Genomic DNA, 14,332 nt, shown 5'->3' on the forward strand with positions numbered 1-14,332 from the left:
GGATAACTGACAGTAATTTGTATCTAATCAGTTTCACAGCTTCCCTTAAAAATGAGTCAGCCACTTTTCTCCGTGCTCAAAAGATGAGAAATATTAGCAAGATCTGAGAAAGTAAAAAATATACAAAATGATACATCATGTAACTTATCAAAATACTATCAGTTACATGATTGACTGTTTTAGAGGCCATAAGGTTAGGAAGGAAAGGGTTCTTGAAGGGTTTCCCCAACCCTGGGCTCTCAGGCTCCTCCCCCTCCTGCCACCAGCGGGGTCCCAACAGGAGAATGTAAACATTAACAGTAGGCATTAAGCAGCAGCTTATTGGTTAAACCAGGGATGAGGAACCTTTTTTAAAGTTGGGAGCCACTAACCCACAGAAATATCAGTCAGGGGCCACACAAAAGTGAGAAGGAAAAAGCAGCTCCAAACGAGGCTTGCACAGCTGTGGCTGCCCCTTCCTCCATTTTCTGGGCAGGGAAGGTATTTGGGGGCTTCCCTTCCTCCCACTCCTGCAATTGGCTCGCCTCTCTATCCTCCTGGTTCCGCACCCTTCTTAACTGCAGGAGGAGTTGCTGGCACCAACTGACTAGGGCTGCCTGACTAGCTCCCTGCTGTAGCCAACCTGTGCAGGTAAAGTGCCTTATGGATGACAGATGTTTCTGGATCAGAGTTCTGGAATAGAGAGGTTCAAGCTGTAGTTCAGTAAAAAGCCTTCTCAAAGTACATTCATTCTACTGACACGAGGTATGTTAAGCACTTAGCAGGAGGCTTACTGATATGCTTAACAGTAAATCAGACCTGACCAGTGATCTCCAGCAGCAGACAGCCGCACTTGGCCAGGAAAGCACTGGCCACGGAAGGGCCAGTGGGAGCAGAAGCAGCAGGGTAGTGAGCCCCGAGTTAAAACTGTTAAATGAATAACTGTTTTAACAACCCTTGAACAGCCAGTAAAGGAGCTAATTATGTACATGTGTACCTGAGGCCCATCAATAGCACCATCACAGTTAGGCAACAGTGGACAATAATATTTTACCACAGTGCAAAGCTTTCATAGGGTTAGAGTGCAGGAAAGTGTGGCAAGGCAGGGGTTACTAGCTATTCTGGGGAGGGTTACTTTGACTGGGGTCTGTGCACTGCAGAGTGGAAACCAGAGTCATCGGTTTGAGTACAGGTCAGAAAATTCTTAACCTAGAGTTAACATGCAATACAGACACTAAAACCCAGAGTTCCTTCACAGAGGTCAATTAACTCAAGTCCCACTAACCTTAGGCTTACATTGTTGTGTAGACATACCCTTAGCTTACTAGCCTCCTGTTTATATTATTTGATATTAAACAAAACTCCCCATCTTGAATTTGTTTTAATATTTACCATATAGAATTACAAGTGTCAGTAGCTCTTAACCTCTCAAGGTTGTGCCCTTGTGTGTCCTGGTTGGCTTTAGACCAATGCCAGGAGTAATCCAAAATAACCCAGCGTGTGTCCTTTCTACTAGGCCAGGATAGTATCCCACTGTCCCTTATTAATGCTTGTTTAAGTCAGGAAAAAAAGAAAGATAAGAAAATATGCTCACAAAAAACATTACTTACTCAGTAATTAACAAAACAGGAGATACAAAAATAGATTATTTATATAATGAGCTCAAAAATAAACGAAGACTAACTGTGACTGTGAGGATTAATGTTAAACAGTATAGGTTTCTTTAGGTGTATGTTACACATTAGCCCAAACTTTTAAAAAAGCTTGTTACCAAGTCCAAACAAGCAACATTATATGCTTCATTACAAGGAATTTAGCTTCTGTTTAGAAAAAATGAAGCATGACATTCTTGTCTCCTTAGATGGGAACACCTTTTCAGAGAGCCTAGCACAATTAGACATGTTTTTCATTTGAAGATGTGAATACAAAGAAGTTCATGTCTTCTTTTTCCAATATTTTATTCTTAATATTTCAAAGTCATCTCTCCTGGACAATCTAGCTAGAGAACTGATATTTTTTGCTAAGTCCATATTACCCAGTATATGAAGGTAATTGCTGTTAGGAACTGAATTATCTTCTTCCCACTCTGTTTCTTTACAAATTCTAAATAACTTCAAGTTAAAATGGCATTACATTTGTATCTGTCACCAGAGTTCTCAGCAGGTAAATGAATGTTACACAAGGATTCTGGATTTGTCATTCCCTGGCTGAAAGGAAATGCAGTGATCTCATTTATACTTGACTATGATTTGTACAGACTGTTTTTAAACATGGCTTGACTATTAAAACTAGTTAGCTTAACCACATTTATTGGAAATGTTCTTAGGGGCATTGCACCATAATTTGTAAAGTTTTCCCATTAATCTCTCCACTTAAAGTTCTAGATTCATTAGATATTCTTCTTGACCTAAGTCTGTACTTGTTTTTCTGTACACAAAGAAATAAGACAGTTTCTTTATTTATAAAGCGTTTTAGGAAATTAACTCTTAAATATCAATCTGTTGGTTTACCTGCCCTTCCAACATGTCTCTTTGCAATCCCGTCCTTTCTTGCTCAGAACTGTTGGTTCTTCGTATAGAAAGACTGTGTGATTTGCGCTTCTGCTTTGCTTGCCGAGCAGTTGCACAACTTCCACTTTCTGTGGGCATTACTTCAAGGAAATTACTTCACTGAGGTGCCTATGATAAACTAAGGACAAGTATTAAGTATTACAAATTGCTCTATGTAACAGGTCATGGTAAAAAGTACCTATTGTAATGGAAACATTTAGGTCTATTGAATTCTGGTTTTGTTTTAGATTTCATTAAGCCCTTCCAAGAGGGAAGGATTTCTATTAAAGACACAGCTGTAATTTAATTAATTAATTTATATGAGATTAAATATATGCATCTGAATAATTAGAAGTAGAAAATGGAATCACATTGCACCTCACTTTTTCATTAGTTAGTAACCCACTAATCCTCCACAAAAGTGAAATTTATTTTTATATCTTGTGATTACTAATCACTTTCCAAATTAAAATCTAAGAGATAGCTCCAAAATGCTTCCAGGAAACAACCAATATTAATATTGTATTTCACGGAAACACATGCAAAGTTAAAACTCAGCTGGAAAATGAAAGTACAGGGATTTGATAAATGATGGACACTGTCAGGCTACATATATATAACTGCACTCTTAGTATGCACAATTCCATAGGTGTTCTTAATTTTACTTATAATGCTATTAATTTAAAATTTGGCTGAAAAACCTGAAAATTTAGTTTTTCAACATTAACTCACCGGTACAGTGAAATTAGCTTTGTCAGTTTCATATTTGTTTATAGTTCATTTCATTTAATTTTTAGTCAAAATATTTCTCTCTTTATATATACATATAGATATATAGATATTAGGTTTTTCATGGCTTTTTAAACAAAATTCAAGATATATACCTGACAGTATCTCTTCAATTAAATTTATTATTCATGACCCACTGTGTTTCTCAATTTAAGAAAATCAAATTATTTACTGCATACACTATACGTGAATACATACTTTGTCATAAAAATTTTACTTCAATTTTGAAAAAAATGTAGGAATTAGAACACTTGTTTTAAAACTGATATAAGTGCCAGTTTCAAAACATGGATTTTTTTCAGTCTGTTTTACAATAAACATTTCAAATATCTTAAGTTCTCACTGATTGTAAAAGTCTGTTGACAATGTAACATTGAATTTTTTTCAGTTACATCATTCTCCAGCCTTAATTATTTCTTAAAAATTAATCACAACCCAGAGAATAGCTGCAGTAGTCTGCAGAGCAAAAGACGACCAGAGTTGGCACAATTTTTAAGGCTGAGTTATTAACCAAGCCTCCTAAAGAAGTTCATCAGAAAAAAAAGGAAATCAAATCCATGGCCATCTCCAGTTTAAGATCTGCCAAAATACTAAAGCTTGAGCAAGCTAGGAATGAGCACCATCACACTCTTTACAAGATTACATGTTTGGTTTTCATAATTTTTAAATACTGTGGTATCAGATATTCAGCCAATGACAAAACTAACTTACTGAAAAGTATTATGGGCTAAGTAGACTATGTCCTTTTGAATTTGCATTAACTTGTATATATATAAAAAAGTGCAAAAAACGGGCTGTAGTGGAAAAAAAAATCTGATAGACTCCAATCCTTACATGAGGCTTGAATGCTCTCACTCTCACACACACACACACACACACACACATATATTACTTAAACTACAAAGACTTTGGGGTCCCTTGATGTATCTGTAAGTTCGATGACCAAACGCAAAATTAATCTAAAATAAAGCCCAAGCTACAACAATATATTAGCTTCACTAAAATGCTAATGCTAACCCTCACTGGTTACTTTGCATTTCTCCCTCCCGCCTCCCCACCACCCGCTTTTTGTCTGTGGTTTATTATATGGTCAGAACCAAAGTCACTGGGACGCATGGCAGAGGAAGAGATCTATACTGCAGTGTAGGAAATTTCTCATTTCACTAAAGTTTCCTTTTTATTTTAGCACATTAAAGGAATCTTAAGTATATCTAAAAATAGGATTGGTTATAGCTAACAACTCTAAATGCACCCAACAATTTGTTTCATCAGTTTTAAATATTTCACTTTGAGCCTTTGTTCTTGATTAACAAGGTTATCGAGATAGATGCACTGAGGTTACATTATTCCCTTCAATGTGCACTGCCTTGGTGTATTAATTTTCATCTGCCACTGTGTTGCCAAGGTATTACACTTGGGTAGATCATTACAAACTCCTTCTTTCCTCTCTTTCACAGACTTCTTTCGCTGACTAGTTCTGGCTACGGATGTAAGAGAGAGTAGTCAACTACCAGAAAAGCCTAGACTTATCAGGCAGTCGAGTTCACTACTCGCATTTCCCCTGCTCCCTGCTGTGTCTGTATCAGAAGCAGCAAGGGGGGGGGGGGGGAGAGAAGCAGGAGCCAGTGCTGAGGGAGCAGCTTAAAAGCCGGTTCCCCCCAGCATCGTCTCTGCAGTGCAGGTGAGGCAGAGGCACAGCGACATTGCGGTTCTGCCTTGTAAATGTAGTAAGAGCTGCCCAGGACCCAGCACAAGCTGGGACTAAAGCAGTTGGTTCATGCCAGGTCCCAGACCTAGTCCTGTTGCGGCTCTGTAGTTTAAATGTAGTAAGAGCCATGCTGCCTGCATGCCCAGCTTCTGCTACACTGAATCTGCAGAGCCACAGAGGCCCCTTATCAACTGATTGGGTACCGGATACAAATTGTATTGAGTACACAATTAGTCAATTACTCGATACTTACATCCTTCATTCTGGCAGCTGCACAGCAATATATTTCACATTTTTAAAAAAGAGTAATAACTTGATCCAGTCAACTAGGTGAAAAAAAAAAAGTATTTCTCACTAAAAATGTATACCTACTATTGCAACAAATGTTACAACTGAAAGATTAGAAGAAAATATAATTTCTCTATTATTTTAGTTTAACTTATCCTCGATGCATTCTATACAGGCAGTCCCCGACTTACGTCGGATCCGCAGTTACGAACGGGGATTTTCTCGCCCCGGAGGACTGGAGTGGTGGGACGCCTGGTCCCGCCGCCCGCCTCCTCCGGGGCGAGAAAAGCTGCTCCCCGTCTCCCTGGTCTGCTGGGGGAGCCAGCAGACCAGGGAGACAGGGAGCAAAGCGGCGGAGGACCCGGGCCGGACCCGCAGCGCTTCCAGATCAGCTGGAAGCGCCGCGGGTCTGGCCCCGGGTCCTCCGCCGCTTTGCTCAGCGTCTCCCTGGTCTGCAGATCTGGCCGCTGATCTGGAAGCGCCACAGTCCAGCCCGGGTCCTCCGCCGCTTTGCTCCGCGTCTCCCTGGTCTGCTGGGGGGGGGGGGGGACGCAGCTAGTGCCCCCCCAGCAGACCAGGGAGACGTGGAGCAAAGCCCAGGGCCTGTGATAGAGCAAGTGGGGCGCTGCCGGTTGGTCCCGCAGCACCGTTCCTTGGCACTACTGGACCAATCCGGCAGCACCCCAGCTGCTCTGCCCCAGGAGTCCTGATTCAGCCGCTGCTGAAACTGACCAGCGGCTGACTACAGGAAGCCCGAGGCAGAGTTGCTCTGCCCCGGGCTTCCTGGAATCAGCTGCTGATCAGTTTCAGCAGCAGCTGACTTGGGGACGCCTGGGGTTCTTAAGTTGAATCTGTATGTATGTCGGAACTGGTGTCCAGATTCAGCCGCTGTTGAAACTGATCAATTTCAGCAGCGGCTGAATCTGGATGCCAGTTCCGACTTACATACAGATTCAACTTAAGAACAAACCTACAGTCCCTATCTTGTACGTAACCCGGGGACTGCCTGTACTTTCACTCATGATCACTTGCACTCTCTCATGCACCAGCACAACCACAAGATTCATACACTACTCTTTAGACAGTTCACATGCATACTCTTCCACACCCTTTACATTAAGCTGTTTACTAGTAAAGCAGCAACAAAGCTGAAAATGAAAGGGCAGCAGGCAAGCATGTGCATGGAGAGAGAGAGAAAATAAAATGGACTGGCTTAAGTACATTTAGAGTTGTTGCTTTCATGCCCATAATAAAAACCTTTAGTAGAGGAGCAAAGTTTAAAAAAAAAGATCATTAAGGTTTTTTTAAAACCAACACATACTATTTAAAATTGAAAATGTGTTTAAACAATTACCTAATTCAAACATGAAGTTGACAGTATCTCTGGAAATGGCATTTTTAAAAGTTTTAAAAATGATTTTTAAAACCAAAAAAAAAAATACATGTTTAATTACAATATAAGCTACATTTCTAAGGTATAGGCTTCACAAAATAGATCCTTGGCAATATGATCCTACAGCATAAAACAAAGGTGCTCATTACTGGCAGTTATCAGGATGCCCCTTATTAGGTAATATTTTCAAACAATTAAAGTTACCTGTCCAGAGTATCAGTGTCATGTTATATACCCTATGAAAACCACATTAAATATTGATTAGTAAAACAGTCAGCACATAAACCAAAGTCTTTCACATCTTTAGCTTAAACTCTTTTTAGGAACTAAAACATGCCAGGCAGAAAAAAAATAACCACACATCAATACTAAGCATCATATTTGACCCAAACAAGGAGCAAAACTTAAAAATGTCATGTTATATAGTTACTCTGATTAGGCAAGTATATTGATTGGCTTTTCTTTCCTGTAGACCAGTGTTTCTTAAACTTTTTAAGACCAAGGAATACCAAGCAATTTTTTTTAAAATGGGGAAAAGACAAGGGTCAGGGGAAAGTTATTGAGCAGGAAAAAAAAAGGTTGCCTGCTCCTTTAAGGACAGCCATTTTGAGCTCTGTTCTCCACAGCACACCTCCAACTGCCTCGCAGCACAGTTTAAGAAACACTGCTGTAGACAAAAAGTGATATCACTGATTTATGAAAAGAGACATACCCATCTCTCCTCTGCTGCTAGGACTACCTGGCTTGAAGGCCAGTGAAGGCCAATGGTTCACTTGCCTCCTGAACTCTGGCTCCAAACACAACTGAACTTCTCAAAGCTAATTCTTGGTACAAGAGGGAGGCAGCTTGTCAAGAATAAACTATCTGTTGAAAACAGCAGCAGGATCTAATAATGCAATATGCTAAACAGCATCTTAGCTGCATTTTAGAATATTAATACACAAGTATTATAAAATCAGCATAAGTAACTTTAGATAGTCATTCTGCCATGAAGCTTGGGACAGTTCAAATGTTAGAATGAATGAATGGATAGTATTCTCTCCTACAGTGATGTGTCAAAGCCTTGATGTAGTAAAGATGTGTGTAAGAAACGCACTGGTTAACAATCAGCACGAGGGACAAACAACATACTCCAGAGCAGTGGTTTCCAACCACAGACCACAACTGTCTTGCTGGTGGGCCAAGGGCTTGAGGCTCCCCTTTAATGGGGAGCCTGCACTAGCGCTCCAGCCACATAGCCCCCACGCAAGGTTGGAGCACCAGTTCCAGCTTCCCACTGTGGGGGGGAAGGGACTAAGCCTCATAGGCTGGATCCAGCTTGCAGGGGAAGGAAGCAGCTTCGTGCGCAGCTGCTTCTACTCCCAGTGGCGGAGGGAACAGCAGCAGCAGCTAAGGAAACCATTCAGTTGGAGACTTTCCCTTTTGCTCTCATTGGCCAGAATTACAGACAATGGGAGCAGCAAGGGGCAGTGCCTGGGAGCAGTGCAATGCACGGAGCCAGGTAAGTACCCCTTTCCCTCTCATGCACAGACCCTGCATTCCAATACCCCTCATGCACCTCCTTCTGCCAATACCCCTGCATACCCACACAGATCCCCAGCCCACTCCTGCAGCCCACTTCCCTGCCAGACCCTGCAACCCTATTCTCTCCTGCACCATGATACATCAGATCCCATGAAGGCACCTGCCCCCCAACTGTATGAAGAGGACAGCCCCCCCCACTCACTGCCTACCAGAGGCAGTGATTGGGGGCAAGCAGGAGCCTTTGAACACTGGCTCCAGGTACCCCCTGTGCTGCTGCTTCTAATGAGGCTCGCTGTGCACAAAGCCTGCTCTGTAGGATGCCACGCAGCCTCTGTCCACAGGGAGCTCAGGCCGCCCACGGACACGGACTGCTGTCACAGAGCAGCCTCTATCCGCTGAGGGCCCAGGCTGTTCTGTGAGATACCAGCCCCCCATGGACAGAGATTGCTGTGGCCCCACAGAGGCAGCAGCACAGGGTGGCATAGGGCTAGCTGGGAGTGGAGCCGGGACAGCAGTAGCTGCTGGCCCCGCCCACCAGGGACTATAAAATAGTTGTGTAACCCTTAAAATTTGATGAGGTCACACAAGCTATTAAATAACACGCTAACATCCCTAGTCATTAATTCAAATGAAGGTGCAAGCTAGTATTAAACTTCCAATCCTCTTAGAAAACAACATACTGCAACAATACTCTGCTTACATGTCTCTTCTCTGTTATTCACTGTTCAGGCATTAAGCCAAGTTTTATAATGCAAGCAAAAAATGCCAGGGGCAGGCTTGTTGCTGGAAGCCAGAGAAGAGATCCGTTTTAGGAAGTGTTAGATTGCAGAGGGAATGACTAATGCACTGCATCTCCTTTTTTGTTAATTAAAAGAAAAACATAAGGATTGGGAAAAACAGGGAGGAAGTCAAGGAGAAGGACAAGACCTTGCAGGCAAGATCTCTTTTACTTAAGAACCAAGTTCGTTTTCCTCACAACCTGATCAATTTTGTTAAATTCTGGCTATATTGATATTGAATACTGTAGAGGGAGATTTTCAAAAGCAAATAAGGAATTTAATAATCCCATTACCTTTTACTCTGACGTCCTGTAAGCACTTTTGAGCATCTCCCAAAAAAACAGTTAATTATTCTGAAACTGAGGGTATGTCTTCACTGCAGCGTTATTTCGAAATAACTTATTTCGAAATAACGCGTCTAGACACAAAATGCAATTCAAAATAGCATTTTGCTATTTCGAAATAGCGCATCCACACTGATAGGATGCTGAATCGCATTTAAGACCGGCCAGAACTGGTTCAGGCAGGGCATAAGGTCAGGAGTTACCTTGTGTGGCTGCTGCCTGAGGCTGAGGCCTGTGCTTAAAGGGACCCCTGGACAGCTGGTTCTCAGGTTCCCCTCCTTGCTTGCCTACCTCACTGAGGGACAGCAAAGCATTTATTTCTGTGCGCGCTCTGGTTGCCCTCACTCAGGACACAACAGCACTCTGCAGCATGGAGCCGGAGCCGGAGCCGGAGCCACCACTGGGCACTCTGGTGCTTCTCCTGGACGTGTTGCTGTGAGCCTGGCAGCACATTCTGCAGGTAGTAACAGTCTTCCTGGTGTGCCCCACTGGGGACTTGTGCCTCATTCCTCCCTCACGTCCCTCCACTTACCCCTCCCTAACCCCTCTTCCTGCTGTACAATAAAAGACACATGTTCATTACAACAAAGCCTCCTTATTGAACAAAACCGAGGTAGAGGAGGGAATGAAACTGAAGTGAGACTGGGGAAAGAAGGTGAGAGACGGGAGGAGGAAACCTGGGAGGAGGGAGCTGGCAGGGGAAGGCAAGGGGAGGAAGGAGGAGAAGGTCAGGTTTGGGGGTCGCGGTGCAGGGGCCTCGGCATCCGTGGGGCGTGGGGAGGGTGTGGAGGAAGAAATGGGAGGGGGGGAAGGAGTGGGAGGAGGCGCAGTAGCTGGGGAAGCAGCAGGGGCTGGAGCGGCAGGAGGCAGCAAGCTCTGCCCCAGGGTCGATGACCACCCTGGGGGCACAGACCGTCACACCCCCCAGGATGCAGTCCAGGGCATCAAAATAGGGGCAGGGGTCTGGGTCTGCCCCTGGTTGGGAGCTGCCCCCTATGGCCCTTGCATAGGCCTGCCGCAGCTCCTTTATTTTCATACGAACCTGCTCCTGGGTTTGCATGTGGCCTTCAGTGGCCAGGCTGACAGCCATCTGCCTGTAGACGGTTGGGTTCCTCCATTTAGTGTGGAGATCATGGACACTGGAGGGAGAGGTGTTTCCCTGGTTGTGCCCAGAGTGGCCACCAGGGAACCCTGGGAAGGGCTGGAGGCCCCCTATTTTGAAATAAGCATCTACACAGTGCTCATTTCAAAATAGAAGTTTCGAAATTGGCACTATTCCTTGTGAAATGAGGTTTACCAATTTCGAAATAAGCCCTCCGCTATTTTGATTTAATTTGGAAATAGCGGTTTCACTGTGTAAACGCTGTTAACGTTTTTTTGAAATAACGGCTGTTATTTCTAAATAACTTTGCTATATAGACATACCCTTAATGTTTAAGTGTGCAGTACATAATGAAGTAGATATGAAAGTTTACTACTTTTGAGCAGGAGGATAATTGCTAAAGTGAAGTCCCATGAAGCATAGTGATGTCAAACACTTAAGCCAGTACCTTTCCCACAACCCATTGCTTTAAATAAGCAGGATTTTTTACAAGCCTTTCATTATGTATTGAGTTTGAAATTAACAAAAGTCTGTAATTTAATTCCCAGTTAATGCAGCTATGTTCTCTGTGTACATAAAGCTTTTTAGAGTGGACATAAAGCTTCTGTTTCAAGGTCTTCTGTGAACACTATTTTCAGAGAGACCTTATGTCACAATCATGAGGGTTAGCCAGCAGCCTGGGGACTAAGAGATTAACTATACCTAGCTCAGGTAGAGTTAGCCAATAGGAATGTAGGTAGGAATTTCAAACTAGAACAAAGGAATTTTGGGGTTTCCCTCCTTTGTCTCCGGTTAGTTTTCGTTTCAACTATTGAAGGGGACAGGATGTCTCCCTCTGAGAAAATACTCTTCACAGTCTGTAAGTAGGATAAAGTTTAGATAAGTCATTTGGTTTTATTGTTTTATGGATTGGGAAATGGGATCTGGTCTGTGCATTTAAAAATGGGTTTTGCTCTCCTTTGTAACTAAGATCCTGGCCCATGGTAAGTTTCTCCTCCACGAGTATATTATTTTGTTAATGTTCCATCTAGTCATTATGCTTGCAACAAAAATACTGTGGTGATAATAAAAGTTCTTTCTCTTTTCTTTTTATTAACCTGATATTGGCTAATTTGTGTGTCCTGGTTTGATTTTTGGGGGGGAAGGGGAAGTTTGATACCAAAGCCTGGTAGATAGGGTTTTGGGGTACTTTTGCTGGCCCCAATTCTGCATTTATCATGCCAGAGTGGGGAAGGAGCCATAACACCTTATCTGGGAAATTTTGAAGAAATTCGTTCTCTGGGTAAAAAAAGGAAAATAAGTCAAGTGTAAGCAGTGCAAAAAGATGATATAGGGCCTAGTTGCAAGAAAGAAACATAAGGAAAACTGCTTATTGGGAGAAAATGATGAAGATGTGGATATGGCTGAGTGAATCAACTGGTTAGTAACTTAAATAATGTACTTTACAATGCATCCTTCTTCAGGACTCTATGCATTTCCCCAGCTGACCCAGGGTTCTGGGACAATGCTGCATGGAACCCGCAGTCAGCCGGGGATCAGCTGTGTGGTGCTGTTGCTTTAAACGCTGCCTCAGCGTTTCAGAGGGGCAGAGCCGCACAGCCTATCCCGGGCTCAGCTGTGCGGAGCTGCTGCTTTGAAATACTCCCTTTTCTCCCCTTTGCTGCCTCTATCTGATAGAGGCAGCGGAGGGTTGGGGGGGGGGGGGGGGGCGGGGAAATTGATTAGTCCTTAACATCCCTATTCCCAACTGCAAGGCCCTGGCAACTCTGGAGTCCAGGGCTGGGAAAAACTGCCCAGCGCTTTCCTTCCCACTGCAGTTGTTGGAAGAGGCATGTCCTGCCCCATCTCTCAGCCAACCAATGCTTGGCAGGAGCGGGGCCTCTTCCCAGATGCGGAAGAGTGCTTCACTGCGCAGCAGGAGAGCTGCGCAAAGCCCAGCATGGCAGCCTTATACTCAGCTGACAGTTGGGAAGCAGTATAGGGCTAGGTGAGGGAGGCAGGGCAGGCACTGGGGGCTATGGGGGCAGGGCTAGTGCTGGAGGACTCTAAGAGGCAGGTGGCTGACACAGGGGGATCTGGGGACACGGCTAATATTGGGGACTTGGGGCCGGCACTGGGGAGGATTCTGGGGGGGTTGGGTGTAGTGAGGCTCTGGAAACAGGAGGCTGGCACTGAGGGGGTCTGGTGGGGGACTGCCACTGGGGCGGTTGGGTGCAGGGGACTCTGGAGTCAGTGGCTGGCGCTGTGGTATAGTGGAGGGGTAGGGGGGCTCTAGGGATTAGGGTTGGCACTGGGGGGCTCTGGGAACTGGGGCTTTTGGCAAATATGCAAATAAAATGTTACTGGTCTGCCAAAAGCGTGTGAAAGGGTTTGCCGGTCCCTACTATAAAAATAATAATTGGGAACCACCAACATAATACATGCCCCTTTTTTTAGAACATCACAGCAACAAACCACAATGGTGATGCCATAAGTTGATTAGCTATTTTACTTCAGCATAATTCAGCTTTTCCAAGAAAACCCCATTCTACACTTGTTTTCTCAAAAAACAGAAGTGCCAGTGAGTTCAATGGAGCTTACTCCAAATTAAGTGAATTCTAAACCCAGTCTGTTTTAAGCTTTTTTAGAAACTTGGTTAAAGCAATGATTTTTTTGGTGATTCAAATTACCTTGATTTAAAGTCACCAAAAAATTATTGCTTTAACTAAGTTTAAATCACCTTGATTTAAATCAATCCATTCTGCTAGAAAGCTAGTCAGATCACTCAGCCAACTAGACAAAGAGAGACAGGACAAGAACCGAAGAGTGAAGTTCAAGTACAATCTACTGGTGAAAAGCCTAGCTCTCATTCCCATGTGCTGATGAGGCAGTAAATACTGCTCCAGACCCAGCTCAGGGATCCATCCTTCATTAACCTCTCTAAAATCTGAAGTACATATTAATCATCCAATAATTATGTAGAATACTATGATGATGGGCTCAAGTGCTTCATAATTATATGGGAGGTACAGAATTATTATTCCTATTTCACAGCTGGATAACTGATACAAATGATAAATTAAATTATTTGCCCAAGGTCACACACAGTAGGTTTATGACTGCCCTAAAATTGAATCCCGGTCTCTTGAGATTCAGTTTAATATGGTCATATAATACCTACTCAGTGCCACCCACTGTAAAGCAAAGTGACACCATCCTGTTAAATGTATGAATTTATTCTCTCTCAATGGATTATTTTTCATCTGGGATAGTAATACAAAAGTGTTAGAGGCTTTTTAAAAAATATGATCACACAATCTATTATGTAGCCTCTGAAAACAGCTAGTCCTAAAAAAATGTAAAAAATTGATATATTGAAGCTGGACATATCTCCTCAAAATCTGCACAGTAAAAAATGCATAGCACATTTTTATTGTTTCAACTAATTTAATTTACAAAAATAAAGCTTGTCTCTCCAGGTACAATACTGGCTAGCCAACAGGACACCAGTTCATATTAATGATATTTTCACAGTGACCTGGAAACTTTACCAAAGAGTTCTGATTAATTGTTGCCTGGTAGTCAATAAGGTATGTTCAAGTGGCCTCAATGCTATCTTCCTTTAAACAAGTCTCAAATTAACACATCACAATGAAAATCCAACAGAATAGGGTAGTCTTCATAATCAAACAGGAAAAGTTTTTTTTTTAATCTGTACAGCTATTTGATTATCAAGAAGCAATGAGAAATCCAGGTGAATACAGAAACTATGAGTATTTGAAGAATTATTATTCTTATTAGGTAGAACTTAGGCATCATGAGCTAAGACCTCACTGTGTTAGGTACTGAATCAACAGTATTGGATTGCCGAAAACCCTTAGTAGCCAAATTGCTATAG

At 42.8% G+C, this 14,332-nt stretch overlaps 1 protein-coding gene across 2 annotated transcripts in view; it reads right to left on the minus strand.

The window, feature by feature from the left end:
* WDR37 (WD repeat domain 37) overlaps positions 1 to 14,332 on the minus strand; it is a 93,569-nt gene that overhangs the window by 76,483 nt on the left and 2,754 nt on the right. The window contains exons 2-3 of one of the 2 annotated variants that reach the window (XM_006111891.5): positions 6,911 to 6,942; positions 2,490 to 2,667 (exon numbers count right to left, since the gene is read on the minus strand). In XM_006111891.5, the coding sequence (XP_006111953.1) occupies positions 2,490 to 2,627 (138 nt within the window). In that variant the 5' untranslated portion in view covers positions 2,628 to 2,667; positions 6,911 to 6,942. The remainder of the gene's footprint in view (positions 1 to 2,489; positions 2,668 to 6,910; positions 6,943 to 14,332) is intronic. The other variant, XM_006111890.5, reaches the window with a different exon arrangement.

This window comes from Pelodiscus sinensis, chromosome 2, assembly GCF_052426305.1.
Source record: "Pelodiscus sinensis isolate ZL-2025 chromosome 2, ASM5242630v1, whole genome shotgun sequence".
Lineage (NCBI taxonomy): Eukaryota > Metazoa > Chordata > Testudines > Trionychidae > Pelodiscus > Pelodiscus sinensis.